The sequence below is a fragment of the Centruroides vittatus genome, unplaced genomic scaffold (assembly GCF_030686945.1).
Source record: "Centruroides vittatus isolate TY-2023 unplaced genomic scaffold, ASM3068694v2 scaffold_576, whole genome shotgun sequence".
Classification (NCBI taxonomy): domain Eukaryota; kingdom Metazoa; phylum Arthropoda; class Arachnida; order Scorpiones; family Buthidae; genus Centruroides; species Centruroides vittatus.
Window position 1 is genome coordinate 1,341,212 of NW_027122713.1, and position 17,305 is coordinate 1,358,516.

The 17,305-nt window shown below is 28.0% G+C and overlaps 1 protein-coding gene across 1 annotated transcript in view; it reads right to left on the reverse strand.

Annotated features, from left to right (window-relative positions):
* Positions 1-17,305, reverse strand: part of LOC136989432 (neural cell adhesion molecule 2-like) — a 223,190-nt gene that overhangs the window by 81,155 nt on the left and 124,730 nt on the right. The window contains exon 2 of the mRNA XM_067287572.1: positions 9,119-9,463. Within this exon, the coding sequence (XP_067143673.1) occupies positions 9,119-9,463 (345 nt within the window). The remainder of the gene's footprint in view (positions 1-9,118; positions 9,464-17,305) is intronic.

The window sequence follows — 17,305 nt, forward strand, 5'->3', positions numbered from 1 at the left end:
TTGGGTGTCTTAGGGGTCGACGTTTAATTTAGTACGGACGTTAAAGGGGTTCCAGGATGCGGTGTGACCTTGTCTGTTACTTGTGTTTTCGGGTGTTAGATAAGGGAAGGGATGTTTTTAAGTGGAAAATTACGGATTAATAATGTTAAATGGGGCAATTTATTATATAGGAAGTGGGTTAATTTTATTATTTTAATTTTTACATACGTTAAAAGTATTTGAAGATGTATTGTAATTGCTTAATAGTACACTTACAGATAATTTTTTGTATTGTATAAGGTAAAGGTAGAAAGTTAAAAATTTAGACTTTTTTCCAGCAAATTCTAGCAGGATTTCGAAAATTTAGGCAAAAATCTATACTTTCGATTGAAAAATTCGAACCAAATCTTTGTTTACTTAAATTATCACTTACAATAAGTGATTCTTTTTACCGAATTCAACCTGTGAGCAACTGAAATCAATACAGTTTTCTGTTTACAGAAGGTAAATTATTAGTTTCTTACTTAGAAAATGATTAAATCAGAGCAAGAATTTGAAATATTTTAGTTTATTTTACAGTGCATAAAGTATAAATTTGGTAACAAACAAAAATAGAATTATTCTGTAAGTATAATTTATAAATCTCCTAAACTCAGAAATGTGTTTTTGGTAAAATTCGGAAGATAAACCACCAAAAAATAAGATAAAAATGTTCGTTTTTAGTTATAAATCTCATTAAATTGGCAGAAACATCAAGAATAGTAAGAGTTACAATTAAAAAGTTCAGGGAAAATTGATGCTTACTATCAGAAATTAAAGAAGCTGTTATACACGTGATCTAAGCTGGCAATTTTTAAAATAGCAAATTCTAGTAAATATTAAATAAAAATACGAAAAAAAGTTATTAAATAACGTAAAAAACAAAGATAATTTCTGTATTTTTTTAGAAAACAAAGAAATAAGGCACCAAAATTAAGACTTGATTGTTTTAAAATCTCTAGAGGAATGCTGTATTGATTGTACTTTAAGTATTTTAAGAGTAAAGATAAAGGAAAAAATATATTGGGGGGAAAAGAACTGTGATAGAAGTAAATATTCCTTGAAAAATTGTAAAATAAAATAAAGAAAAATATATCTATATCTTCAATTGAACGTTAATCTTTATTTTTTTATTTTATTTTTTATTTCTTTGTAACAATCAATCAAACGTCTCTTGCGAATTTAACGCTTCAATTGATGTTTCCTGTGAGGACTTAAATTGTTTTTGGATAAATCTTGAATATATTTGTTACTATAGAACGTAATAAATGTATTTTTAAGGATAATAAATTGTTTAAATTGTTTTCGAAAATTAAAAATCAATATTTAATAATGTAAGGTATATGAGACGTCGTTGATTTTCAATAATAACGTAAGGGATGTGGGGGGAAAAATCAGATTTTAAATTACATTTAAATGGCCTATTGGGACTTTTTCTGTCTCATAGATTTATTTTAACATACTTTTACTTTCCCGGCTGTTACGTAACACGGGGAAAGTATGGCGATCGGTCAAAAAACGACCCTCCCCATGCTCAAGAATTCTGCATTTTTGGACTCTAGGAAGCTTAAAATGTCTAGAAATGCAAAAAACGATGACGGTTTTTTGTATGTAGGGATTTTAAAAATCCCTACATACAGAAAACTGCCCCCTTTTTTGCATCAGTGTGTTTGTGTGTGGGAGCACGATTTTTTTCACTTATTTGAAGCTTAATAACTCCAGTGTCTTTTGTCGAAAATTTCTGAAATTTTGCACGGCAATTTCAGTATTAAGGAGAAATGTTTTCTGAAATTTTTAGGGGAATCCGCCCGTTGGTTCGAGAGATATGGCCCACCACATTAATATCTTCCGAACCAATCTGAAGACTTATAAAGTTAATAGTAGCAATTTTGAACTCGAATTTTGATAATTTTGGAACTTTATTTTATGTTTAATCATTAAATATTCTATAAATTATTTAATGAATTGATTGTATTTAGCATCGTTCATGCACTATTTTTATAACTTTATATTTTCCAAATTCATTATATATGCTTCCTACTCATTATATTTAACTTCAATAAATTAAAATTAAGGCTTAATTTCAATATATTTTATAACTGATTTCATTATAATTAATTATGTTCAATAAGTTAACTTAATTATGCTACAAAGACTTAACTTTATCAGTTATTGCATTACCAACCGATTGTATTCAACTGTATCAAATTCTCAACTGATTATGCCCAACTTCATTAAGCTCCTTAATTACAATCTTAATCGATCAGTACTCAATTCTATTAAATTGCTTATGCTGAACTACATTACGCTTCGTACTAATCACGTTTACCTACCTCCATTAACCTCAAACTGCTGAATGCTCAACTTTATCACATTCTCAATTGATTATATTCAACTCCATTATGCTGAAAACTTAATTAAATTCAACATCATTACATTTCCAACACGTTGAACTAATTATAATCACGTTAAAGCATAGCAAAATTATCTTTTAACTTTAAAACGCGTAAAAGACCCCCGATTCTGGAAACGGAATTGAAGAAGAAATAATGAAAATTCGAAGGAAATCAAGAAGAATCCTGCGATTGTAACTTGATAAAGAAGGAAAGTTAAAAAAGGAAGAAGTAAAATTTCCTCTTTTTTTATTATTCCGGAAATTAATGGATAGATAGGGGAGATTTAAAGAAAGTTTGAGTAATGCGAAAACATTAACAAATGGATAAAGGAGGGTACTTGACTATGACCCAAGCGATCACGAGATCAATAAGTCAAAGTGCTTAGGTTAGTTCTACAGCTTCACCTTTAGGCATATCAATTCCCATTTGGATTGATGAAAATCGACAGTGAAGAAGGAAAAATTCAGCATTGACCCACAGGAAATATATATATCTATTTAGTGGCAACGACTGACAATTGACGTGAAAGCAAGACGATGTTGAAAACAAAAAAACGTACGTTTTCATTTCTTCTTCTATTTTATCTCCAGCTTCAATTGTTTCTTCTACTTTCTAATAAAAAAATCAATTTTTTTTGAATAAATATCAGATTTTTTGAGAAAAAATTTCTTCTTTTTATCCCTTCTTCTTACTTGATGAAGCCATTTTTCTCAAACTTGCTTGTAAGAAATTTGATTTTTCTTAGATTTTGTGCGATAAAGTTGACTTTTTTAAGGTTTTTTTTCGAATAAATCCTCAATTTTTTAGAATTTAATTTGGTTAATCTACCATTAGAGCTTAAGGAGTGCCCATAGAAGGTTGGAGATGTGTGGAAAATAGCTTTATAACGTAATAAAGAACACTTCAGAGCCTTTGGGAAGGAGCAACTTGAATTTTTTAGAGTAAATTTTACAGTTTTACTAGAATAAATCTTTAAATCTTTAGAATTTAATTGAATTAATCAGCCATTAAAATTTTGGAATCTTTCTAGAGTTATTGGGAGGGAGCAGATAAAAAATTCCACTTAAATTAAACAGTTTTTATTAGAATAAAATTTAATTCTTTTGGATTTAAATAGGTTAACACGTTATAAATTGTACATGCATTTGCCATAGAAAATAATAAAAATAATTATGGAGCTATTGGGAAGGAACAAACTAAATTTTAAAGTAAATTTTTCATTGTGTTTTAGATTTTAAATGGGTTGAATCTACTATTTGAGCTAAATAAAGAAGATTGTAGAGCCATTGGAAAGAAGTAAAATAAACTTTGTGGATTTATTATAATAAATTATTAATACTTTTTAGAATTTAAACAGGTTAATCCACCATTAAAACTTAATAAAAGACTAATCACAGGATGTTGCAGTAACTTTATAACTTAATAAAGAAGAATGTGGAGCCATTGGGAGGGAGCTAGCTTAACATTTTGAAGCAAATTTTATAGTTTTATTAAACTAAATATTCAATTTTTTAAAATTAAAGTACGTTAAAAAGTTATGAAGTGTCTAGATTAGAACTCAATAAAGATTAGAGTGCCATTGGGGGGGAAATTAAACTTTTTAATATATATTTTTAATATTAAAACTTTATATTTAATAAAATTACGAGTATTTTCTTATTTTATTCTTTTTTAATTCTTTTTATTAATATGAAAAATATACAGAAAGTGGAAGGTGCAACGTATCTTTCTACAGTTATAAATCACATGAAATTAATTATAAAGGAAGGGAATTATACAAAATTGACAAAAATTGCCCTTGGGAAAATTGAGATGGAGCTAAATTAAATTTTCGAATTTTCTACTTCAATTTAAACTATTTTTAGCTATTTTAAATAATAATAATGGTGTTAGAAATGTCGAATATATACCACACTTCACCTAAATCTTTAATGCAGTTCTTAAAAATTTCATGTATTTTTTATGTTAAAATTAATTATAAAATATGTAAATTTATGCAAATTTGCAAACTTTTTCATTTAAATTAAGTTTTAATTGCCATATAATTTATAAAAGTGGATACACATAGGAATAACACCAAATTAACCTAACTAAATTCCTATCTTCATGAATAAATGAGGAATTTTAAGATATTTTTTAAAACTTTTTAAACTTATTTTTTTAATATTAACTTCTAAAACGTTTATAAAATATGTAAATTATAATAAACGAGCCAGTTGAGTCGATTTAAGTAACATAAATACTGATAAATTGAAGGAATAATGCATTAATTCTCCCTCTACCTGATACATTTAAGCATGATTTTATTACGTTTTAAATCTTATTTTGATTATATTTAACTTAATTATCATCTAATTTTTGATTTATCTCAACTTAACATCATTAATGTGATGTATGGAGTCTGGAGACTGATGTTGTAAATCATTAATACGTTCACTATACTGTATAATGCATAGATATTATGTTTCAGATGGAAACTTTTAGTAAAGTTCTCATTTTTTAAAAGAAATTTTAAGATAATTACGTAGAATATATATAAAAGGACAAGTTCTTGTAATTAGTTATACGTAAAATTCAGTTTTTAAATATTAAATTTTCTTAATATATAGATAAATGAAGATACACCATTCCAGCTTTATCACAGATTTCTCCATTATAAAATTGGGATGGAGCATTTTACAATTTATCTATTCTTAGAGGAAAAATATAGAAGGGAACAAAATTAAATCCATTATTCATTAACTTATAAACTTATATATTTCTCATAAAATTATGATCATCTCATTATCCATTACAGCCTTTTCATCTACGAACCGACATACAGACGTATACAGACCATATATAACATATGTCTTAATTCAATTATCGGCTACGTATATTAAATAATCAGTACAGGTTAATTAATCTTGTATAATAAACACAGCAATAATTGAGATCGGATGATAAACAAGAATTTTATCATCCTTAACATCTGCAAATTGCTGCTTTTCCTACTTTAATCTATAATTAATCTCAATTATTAAGGATAGACGTCTAAATCGAATTTCAAATGTTAATTAATAGTAACCTCTCTCTTTCCCCTCTCACTCTGTCTATACTGTGAAATATTTAACATTAACTTTACCATTAATTTGTTATATATATATAGAACTATAAGAAAATTAACTGCATAGAACTTTAATAAATTCGAATATGCTAGAGGCATCTTTGTGTTACCTTCTAGCCCATGTTTCTAGTATGAAGAATGTGTAAAATTATAAATTCTTTCTCGATTACAGCACTAAATCCAGCAACAAATTATTCAATTATCCTGTTATCGAACCCTGGGCTACGAAAATTAGCACACGAAGTTATCCATCAAGAAATTATACACCTCGAAACGGGACAATAGTAGGGAATCTATAAGGTCGCGTGATAGATAAAAGGCATGTTTGCTATTAATATGTCTATTGCCTCTGGTGTTTATTATTATCATTTTGTAGTTTGAGGTCTCACTCATAATTGTCAGCCTTTTTTCTAACTATCCCTCTTGGTGATTAAGTGTTGCTGTACCTAATCATCAAGAGGGTGAGCTGCAAAGAGTAGGTGTAGCTTGCAACTCTGACCCTTTCCATACTCATAGTGCCACTGGTTCAGCGTGTTTGGAGCTGAATTGCTGTGTGAATGCAGAATTTTGACGTTTAAGCCAGGGTATTTACTTGAATTATCAGGATAATAAAGTACTAAGATGATAATTCGAGTAAATATTAGCCTGATAATCAGGCTTCAGACGATCAACTAGTTAATCAGCCTTGAAATCACAGGTGAGCAGCCTGTTTATCATGCTTAAAACCATAAGCGAAACCTGTTAATCAGTCATGAAATCACATTAGAATGTTACTGTGTTTTAAGGAATTTTGAATCTTATCACCCCTTTTTCATATGATTAAGTATAGTTTCATTAAGGTAGTGAGTTGCAAAGGGCAGTTGCTGACAGTTAAGTGTGTTAAAAACTGAATTAATGGGTGTTTTGACATAAATTGCATAGTGCAAATGCAGAATTTTGATTGAACAAAGCATTAAAGATGTTTCATAGTCATACACTTGTACTATATAAGTAAATTAATTGCTTATATATCATTTTTGTCAGTCCTTAACATAGATTTTTCAATTGTCAGTGCAGTAAGAACAATCTGATACTAATTTTTGAAGCAATAGAAGCATAAAAATGAATTTTTGAGTAACATTTGCAAATATTTAGAAATAAAAATAGCATTTTTCTACTCAAAACATCCGAACTTCTCATCATAAATAATATAAGATTAAACAATCTAGTAAAGTGCCTTAGCTCCTTTCAAAAAATGGCAACAAAATAATTCAACTAATATTATTTTATGTTGCTAAATTTTATTGAATTCCCTACTGAACTTTCTAGAATTTCCAAATATTTTTTGATTAAATGCAACATTTAGTAGTGTAAGCAAAAACATAATTCACTACTTAAAAGTGATGCTTCAAAGTGACTCTCCCAAAATTTGCAAAGATTAATGTCTAATTAGGCTTTAGAACATTGCAAAATTATTTAGTTTAGTGTGGAATTGTTACAATAAATAAACCATGTTAAGCGCGAACACAAATTTGCAAAATATTTGTAAGAAACGTTTAATATTTGTATTCATGTTGCAAGTTTTCGGCTCCAAAATTTCTGATGTTTTACCCACAATATTCATTCTCTTGTAAAATTTTTGAAAGAAAAACAATTTTTATTTATTTAATATAATGCATAAGTATTGCAAGTGGCAAAATATATTAAGCAAAGAGTTCAAATCTTCATAGAAACATTTAATGTTTAAGTTCATGTGGCAAGTTTCTTACTCCAATAGTTTTAATCTTTTCTACATAATAGTCATTCACTCTTAAAAACTAATGAAGTCTTTTGTTCTTTTTTTCCCTTTAATTTTTCTAAATCTAAACGATTTAAAACTAGAAAAGTTAAAAGAAAAAAAGCACACACACACATCACTTTGCACACTTATTATCTGATTCATTGTAGCATTCTTTAAATTGGATTTTTGTTCTTTTGAAACCATCACTAAATGTTCTTTACTATTTTTTCCCTTGTCTTAGTTGATTCTTTTTAAATTTTTTTCTCACTTTAAATAGTGAAAAGAAAATGTCTGATAAGAGATATTTTTTTAAATATATATTTTTATATAAAAAGTAATACAGAAAGAATTAACACACCTACCATATTAGACAACTGTAATGGGATTTTGATAAGATTCTGATAGTTCACTTGACAAGAGTTGTAATGAGTTTTCATTCAGAAATATATATAAATGTATTTTTTTTAATTTTAATTCAAAATTTTTTGTTTATATTATTGTGTAATTTAATCTATAAAGTTTCAATTTTATAAATAAAAAATTACTTTTTCTAATGCAGTATCAGAAAACAAAGGGATGTTTCTTAGATAAAAAAGACTTTTTAGAAAATACTTCATCAATAATTACAATAATTTTGATTAAAATAAAATAAGTAAATGCTAATTCAATATATTTTTTGTCCAGTTTATTTATTAAATATCTTTTATTTTGTATTTTTTAAAAATTACTTTGAAAGGGTTTAATTGAATTCTGTACATTCTTAGTTTTTTTCTAAATTACCTTATCTTTGTTTTTATTTGGTGTTTATTTTCTTATCTTTTGTTAAATTTTTATCTTTTTGTTTATAGATTTTTCAAGAGAATATCAGGATATTAATACTAATAAAAAGTGTAATGCTGCATCATTCTCTGCGGCATTATACTCTTTCTTTGATCCTCACACTTTGAGAGGATGCAGAGGAGTGGTTCTCATTCACTGCCTCCTTCTAAATTTTAAGGATTACCCTGTTTTAGCAAGCTCCTTCCATCTTTCTGCAGCTCTTACATCTTCATCTATCAATTTATTTTGGTATTTGCAGCAACGAACATTGCAGATATCATAAACTTTTTGATGTGTAGCATTAAATGTCACGAACAACTAAAAACTTCATGATATATTTAATGAACATTAACTTTTTTATATTCTTTATAATTTCCACACGCAATGATCATAAAGTTTATGTGTTTTAATACATAATATGATGCAACATCATTGAAGAAATTCAGCGGTATCAATGGTAGTAACAGTAAGCACATGGTATAAGAATGGAGGATACCAAAAATATAATTTATTTCAATTATTATAATTTGCAGTATGTAAAGGATAAGGATAATTTGGAGCAATTACCACTGCTAGGAAGATAAAATGGTAGAAAATATATCTTTTAGCTATGCTCAGTCAGGCGTGCAAATACTGTAAGAGCAATAAAATGATTGCAGCTCCATAAAATGTTTATTTTATGTAAATATGAGGCCTTTATTCATTAAATAAAGACCCTATATTCTTGGAGAATCAAGAATATAAGGCCTTTATTTACAACCATCATTCTATGGAGTATTAACACTGTTGCTGACGTTTTACTGCCTTTACTACTTCATTTGTAGTATTTTCGAAATTTCTTTGACAGTATTTGCCCTCATATATAGATATACAACAAGTGCAAGAAGTAATATTAGCACAAACAAGCATAATATAAAGTAAAGATGATGAGTAAAGCGCACAACAGTGATACTAAAGATGAGTTGATTACTAGAATATAGATGCAAGAGTGATGAGTTTTTAAAGTTGAGATGTACTCACCGATTATTTGCAAGTAGATAATCGAATATCTTGTCCTAGCTTTACGAAAATCAACACGACACCGATATTCTCCTTCATCTTCAGCAACTAGAGATTCCATTTCAAGAACCGAAGGCTTTGATATAACTGAGAAGTATGCCCTAGACGAAAGATTGTCACTAGCAGCATGACGTGCTTGAGGGAGTCTCCCTTTACGAGCGTCCACACTGTATATAGGTGTAGTAGATTCGTCTTTGTACCACAAAACCAAATAAACTTCGTCTTCTTCCATAGGAGATGCGATATCGCAAGGTAGATCCACTTTACCACCAGCAACTGCTGATAAACTCAAGAGGATATCAGGAACTGAAATACAAAGAAATCAATTGTTAAGGAGCGCTTGTTCTGTAAATTAGTACAGGAAATACTAAAGAAAATTGTAATATATATCTTTTACAAGTTTACTGTTTCATCTATATGACATTTAGCAGTTAAAGTCATTAATTACTTCACCCTCTTTCGAGGAATTCATTAGTGTCAATGAGTTGACAAACAGTTACAGATACAAGAATAAATTGATTATTAATGCTTATATTTAGGAACAAATTAACAAAAAAGCATTGATATTATGTATTTACACTGTATTTTTTAAATAAAACTTTAGTATTTCATCTATACAACGTTTCGAAAGAGGATAAAGTATATGGATGTAGCATTAAATACAAGAAGAAATCAGTTATTAGAGATTATTTTTATGTATAAATTAGTACAGAATAAATAAAAAATGGTAATATTTTTATGTAATTTTGTAATATTTCATCTACTTAACGTGTACTTTAAAAAGTAGAGTAGAAAACCTACATCACTCCAAGAAATTCAGTAGTATCAATGGATTTAGTTGAGCAGAATCAGATACAAAAACTAAATCAATTATTACAAAGTTTTATGTATAAATTGATTTAAAAATAATAAAATTTATGAAATTTTATGTTGTATTATTGTCATAAAATGGTAAACGTATTTACCTACATTATCCTTCTTCAGGAAATTCAGTAGAATCAATGAATTTAAATGAGCAGCAGCAAACACAAGTACAAAATCAATTACAAATGAATTTTTTCATGTACAAATTAGTACAAAAAATATTAAGAAATCATAAGCTTTTCCATTTATATTGCCTGTACTTCTTATAACGTTTCATCTGTATGACATTTACCTATTTGAAAGAGGATGAAGTAGGTAAATAAAACGTATGACAGTCAATAACGTATACATTCCGATCTAACAATGTATGACGTTTTATCGAGTTTTGGAAAGAAGAAAATCCATAGAGCAATTTTTCAAATATCGTATCCGGACCGTCGGATATGCAAGGACGTCAATCAATTTTCGAACTGAAGCGTACAAATACGTGTTTTTTTATGTATTGGTGAATGCATTGTCGTAAGCAGAAGGCAAGAAACGTTATAAATTATCATTTTTTTACTTATTCCTCTCCCTCTTCCTCCTTTAACTATTGAACTTTAAAAAGCTGTTCTTTAAAATCTTTAGGTCCTTTCCCTTCTACTTCCTTCTTATCTTTGTTTATTTTTATATAGTTTTTTTCTATTTTTTTAAGGAGAAGATGCGACCTGTCGCAAAAATTTAAGAAAGAAGCTTATTTAGGAAAGTTTGAAATGTCATCATTTTCTGAGTGATATAATACCAAAAGCATTTCAATACCTCTCCCCTTTTTTCTTTGTATACGTTCTTGAATTAAATAAAAGACTTCTTTTAAAAGTTTAAAAGTACTTTTTTATGTACTTAATGCGTGATTGACGTTGTAGAAGACAGCAGAAAATCGAAATTTTTGCTGAGTTCAAAGGGGGTAAAAGTTAAAATAAAGGGTAAAAGTCTTCCTCCTCTTTATCTCGACTTCCTTATCCCTTTATCCATGTAACACATAAATTGTACATTTTTTAAAATGTTACAAAACAAAGAATTGGGGTTGGAAGACGGCAAATTTATGCAAATTAGTAAGCAACTCTAATATTAATTTATCAGGATTCATCTGCGATTATTGGTATTAACAAAGGTGTTGCTTTATTTCCGTGTATTTACATTATTAATCAATTTTCATACGATAATTTAGTGATTATTTATGTCACATGTACGGTTTTGTACAGTGTTTAAGCATTAAAGGAAACTTTGTTACACACTCTAATCACAACTTCAACTCCTTAGAGGTGTAGAACCAACTAAATTTTAATTACTGTCTCTTCGTTATTAGCCTTTACACACTCGAACTGTGACACAGTTAATGTTACGATGTATCCAAATAACAGTAATTCACATAACTTAAATGTAAAGCTCTCATGACAGATTCGATCACGTGATCGCCAATAATTACTGTACAAAAGTGGATCGTACATCACTATATTCAATTCCCTATTCTGACACGTTCCCTTCAGGAAATAAGCTTACAAATATTATTTGTTTTTGGAGTAAATTACTGTTTGATTAAAGTAAAATGATTATAAAAATGTTTAGAAGAGTACTTTAAATTAAAGGAAAATACTTTTAAAATTACTTTCTATAATTAATGAGGTCATGTAAAGAATGTTTTTAATTCCACCCCTTTCAGTAAAGAATCAATTGATTTCTTGGTGTTTCTGACGTAAGTATCTTCAGCTCATATGTAAAATGTAGCTCAGGAATGCATTTTGTAATGTGCACATGCACATAATTTCGTGTATCATCAACAGAAATTACGTAACTACGAGTTAACTATGTTATCTTCACAATAAATAAGTAATTATGTGCAAATCATTACACCAGATATGTAGTTATGTGCAGCATCACAACTGTGATTTATAGTGTTTAGCAAATGGCTTCACATATTCAGAGCGATAAGATAGCACATAATTACATATCTAATATGATGCTACAGTAAATACATATCTATTAAGGTGCTGCACATGAGAACATATGTAAGCGTGAAGCCGCACACGAATGCTACATACACATCTGATATAACGACTGTACTATATATATATATATAATTAATTATTTGGTGAAATTATATCATATGTAACTACTTAGCTTATGTGATGATTCTGTATATACTATGATGTTTTTACACATAATTATATATCTGTTGTGATGATATCAAGTATAATTACATATCTAGAGTGATGATGTTATAGGTAAAGGGTAAAACACACAGAAAATCGTGGACGATGATGCTACATATAGCTAATTATCAACAAGATATTATAGTAGAAGTACTTAACGATGTAATTACCAGCTTCAGGTTGTAAAGCGTAATTTGGAACCGTCTATTGAGCCTAATATCAAGAGTTTATCGAATTGTTCCATGTATAAATACCGTTGACCACAGAATAGAGATAAGTAGAACGGGATTTATTCCCTTCCCCTCTCTTAAGAGCATTGAATTCTATAAGCTATCAGATAACTCTTGATGATATGTGATGTGATTTGTAAGAGAAACTGCGTACAAATCCATTAGTTCCGAACAGCAGATGTTTCTTGTACTCTTAAGGCAATTCCGGGTGTGTTCAAGAGACGATATAATTATTGACAAGGGACCCCACCCGTTACGTGCCATTAGTTACGAAGCGCAGATAGGAATAATGACTTTTGTTAAATGATTCCCAAGCCATACAAATTCTAATAAATCGAAGTATTGGGCCAACCATGCGTTACTTTGCAACGTAACAGAGGAGGAGAGGGGGTAGAAACTCATCTAATCAATCATGGCTACCGTAAAGTTCTCTTATGAAGTACATTTGCTATCTGACAATAGTTAGATAAATGACTTTTCTACAGAAAAATTGCTTTTAATGTGTTTCTAAGATCTTAATTGCTATTATTTTTTAAATATTTTAATCTCCCTTCCACATAAATTCTGTATCAACATGTTCTAAACTTAATTTTATTCTAAAACCGTATGTTATAGATATATTTTACATAAAATATCATGAAATTTCACGAAAAATATATCAAAACTTTGATAATCATATAAATATTCTCACAGAACACTCAAGATTTCCTTACAGAAAATAAGATTTTCTAGAATAAACCCTTACAGAGATTCACTAATTCCTTATGAATATTCGAGATAATTAACTCTTTCGCAGTTTAAAATATATAAAAATTTATATATTTAAAATATTCTAGAATATTTATTCATAATTTATATATTTGATTTCTGAAAACACGATATTCTAGAACATATTCTTGAATAGAAACTTGTTTTTTAAATTATTTTATCCTATAAATAACATTATATAAAAAAACACTTAATAGTAAACACATTAACTTGAAATATTGCTTAATAATTCTTAAATATTCTAGAATATTTTTCACAAAAAACACATTTATTTACAGATAAACAGTTTTCCAGAACATCCCTGAAGAGATAGATGTTTACTGAATCTTTTCCTTCTAAAACTTTAACTTACAAATAATGTTTTAAAAATTATAGAAAAACATTTCTCAAGAATATTTCTTGAATATTCTAGAATATTTTCCCACAGAAATGCATATTCTTGAACCTATTTACTTGCTGATAAACCAGTTATTCTAGAATATTATCTGAAATTTCTCCTGATAATTCTTGATAAAAGAAGTAATATTCTAGAAAAATTTCAAATACGTATTTCAGCAGAAAATCAAACTTTTCTATAATTATTTACAAGAATAAATTTAAAAGAATATTAATAAAATCTAAAATAAATAAATTTAGAATTTATTCCAGAACATTAGCTTAAGTTTACAGAAAATTTATTGCAGAATTTCTCTTCTTTTTTCATTAATAATAAAAAATTACAACTAAATACTTTTTAAACTTTAAAAATATTTGGAAATTTTCTAAAAACACAAATCAAAATTAATGCATTTAATATCTATGCAAGTGTAAAATAGATAAATTTTGAAATTTACGCCTTTAAACACGCTCTAAATCAATAAAAATGCTTACTCATTAAACATAAACCCTTCGATTTGTTAAATTTAACCGAGAAATCTCAATAAATTATAAATTAAATTAATAAAAATGCAATAAGTCAGCTCCTGTAATTAGTTTTCCAACCTGTAGCTCGCGATCCCTATTTTAATATCTAAATGCATTGAATACAGGAAGATGTTGGGGAATTATATGCGCACTTTCTTTCATTCAAGTGAAAATAATAATTAAAATAGCAGGTTAGGTATAAGAAAAATTTACTAACTTCTTCACAAACAAAGCTACATTTTTCTATCTTTATTATAAAAATTTTCAAATATTTAAAACCTCAAAAAATTATTAATGAATTAAAAATAATTAATTTTTAAAAAATAATTCTTACTCGATCATTAAACTAACTTATGACTTCATTAAAATTCTTAAATTATTTTGATGATATATCTTAATGGAAGAAAGTAATGGAATTTTAAAAATCTTTTTGTTTCGTATGTTTTTTTTTTCCTTCTTCATCTTCATCACTTGAATGGAAAAAATAGGGAAAAAATGATTCTTCGATTATCTAAAATAAAACTGCATCTGACAACTGCTTTTTCAGATATTTTAATTAATAAATTAATCAATAAATAAATAAAAGAAGGAGAAAAGAGAGAAATTGCATAATTTAATTCTTTGTAAACATTTTCTTTAATAATAAAAAATATATATAGAAAATATTGAAAATCTGAAGCATTTTTTTTCGAAAAATTCAATGTAAAAAGATGAATTAAGTTGATGTTTCTACAGAAAATGTCACCAGTCAGACATACGAGACGTTTTACGTCGACATATATATGCTGAATATTCAGTCATGGATTGCTGAATCTCATGAAAGATGACTTTAAAGAGAAGATGCACAATGATAAATGATGGGATGCTGTAAGCAGGTGTGTAGTGAAAGGTTATCTGCATATGTTCTTACATTATAATTTTAATACTTTAGTAAAAAGACGTAAAATGTATAATTTACTCTATTATTTATAAATTAAACTGTATCTTTTTCCGAAAAAATCAATTTTATCTTCAGTTTTCTTGCATCTTTAGAAGATGCTAAGATGCTGAGAATTGTGTGAGAATATAAGAGAGTAGCTCTGTGTAGGACATAAAAAAGATGTATATAAAATGGAGGAAAAATTGGTAAAAATGGTCGCTAAAGAGGGAAGAAAAAAGTGAAAAGATCTGTAAGATATTGGTCTGAAAGATGAGCAACAAAAGTATGTAAATTTATGATTAAAAAATAGTAAAGTGCACTATAAAATACATCTTTTGCACTCGAAATTTATAAAATGAGCCAAGTAAAAATAAATAATGCTAATTTATGAATATTGTTTTGCAGATAGAAGGTATAAAAATTGATATATTTAAGTATTATTTCAGTATAAGAAGAATTAGAGAAGTGATGAGGATGCTGGAGGATGTAGAAGAAATACCTGGAAATACATTAAATTTATAAAGTTTTAACAGTTTAGAAATGAAAAATTCACTCATACACTAGTGAAAGAAGTAAAAGGTTTAGATATAGTGAGGAAATAAGTAGCAGCTAAGGAGGATCATAAAAGGAGCGTCGAAGCAAAATTGTTATAGAAGATGCTAAGGAAGAACGGATAAAAAGATCTTAGATATTGTATATCTAAGAAAGACGTACGATAAAAAAATTTTTTTCAAGGAAAATAGTAAAGGAAGCTTCGAAAAATCTCATCATTAGGCAGATAATTTATATAGAAAAAAAAATAAGAAGTAGAGAAGATAGAAGTATATAATACTCTATATCTATAGAAGTGATGCTGCGAGTAGTGAGATTCTTAAAAGATTTTAAACTTAATAATTCCTAGACGAACGTTAGAAACAAGGGGTAATAAAATCTGTAAAAGTTTCTTTCTTAGGAAAGAAAAATCAAGATTTCTAGAACAATTCTTTCGGTTATCCTCATTGACTCTTCCTAAATATCCTTAGCTGTTGAGAAGATTTGTACTTCACACCTATACAGATTCAACGAAGTGTGTTAAGGAATTTTTAAAAATAGGAACAGGGGGAAAAAGGAAGAAAATATATTGAATATATTCTATTTTCTTCCAGTCGATCCTCATTTGTAGTCTGTTTGTTACTCCTGTCACACGATAACTAAATATTGTTATCCTGGTTTAAACTTAGTCTAAAGATGGTTTTCAAGAAATAAAACCTTAACTCGGATGCGATTTTATTGAAAAATTTCGAGTCAAGAATATGTTAAAGATGTGAAAGATAAAGAAGCGAACGAAGGGATAATCTTCTATATATAGTGCCAAGGGATTCTTCTTTCCTCCTATGATTTTTACGTAATTTCATTTTATCTATAGCCTCTACCAATAAAAATTGATGGTTTTTAATATTCTGAATGGATAAAGTATTTGAGACGTTTCTATAACGTTTTCGTGACTTGTTTTAAGCTGGAATTTTACATCATTCCACGCATTTTGAGTGTATTACATATATACTTTCCCCCCTTGTCGATCCGGAGATGCTTTTGGATAAAGTTTAATATTTTTATGGCGAGTTATAATCGAAAGTTCAGAAGAATTTTAATGTGTGGCTAAAGTATTTTTACACCAAACTCTTGAGAATTTTTTAGATAAAAAGTTAAATTCTGTACGTTTAACGTGTTTTTATTAATGTAACTTACCCCACGTAGACAAGAGAAGCAAACATAATCAACTAGAGATGGCTCCTACGTTATTCTATACAACTGTATCAGGTTTATCACCAGAGAAAATGTTTTTGAATATAAACCTTTTTATTTGTGTAATGTTCACTATTATTTAGCGGACAGTTCCTGAAATAATAATAATTTTTCTGGCTGAATATGGAAAAAAAATTAATTCTTTGACCAACGTCACGTTTTAACTCTGTTATTTGTAGAACATTTTATAGTTAAGTGATCGTAAAGTTGATGCCCTTAAATTTTCATTCAGTTTAGTGAATTGTTTACTTGATAAGTATCGGGAAGAACTAGATGTTTCCTTGATTAACAGAGCTTTCTTCGTGAACATCAGTGTTATGAGTGTGTTTAATTGATGAACATAGCTTCCTTGCTGGATATTAGAGAGCATTAAGAATGTATTTACTTGTTATTCTTTTTAATAAATAGGGAGAACACTTGTTTGCTTGATAAACAGTGCTCCTAATAAATGCCAGAAAGAATTAAGGACAGAAAACTAACGATGTGCTTC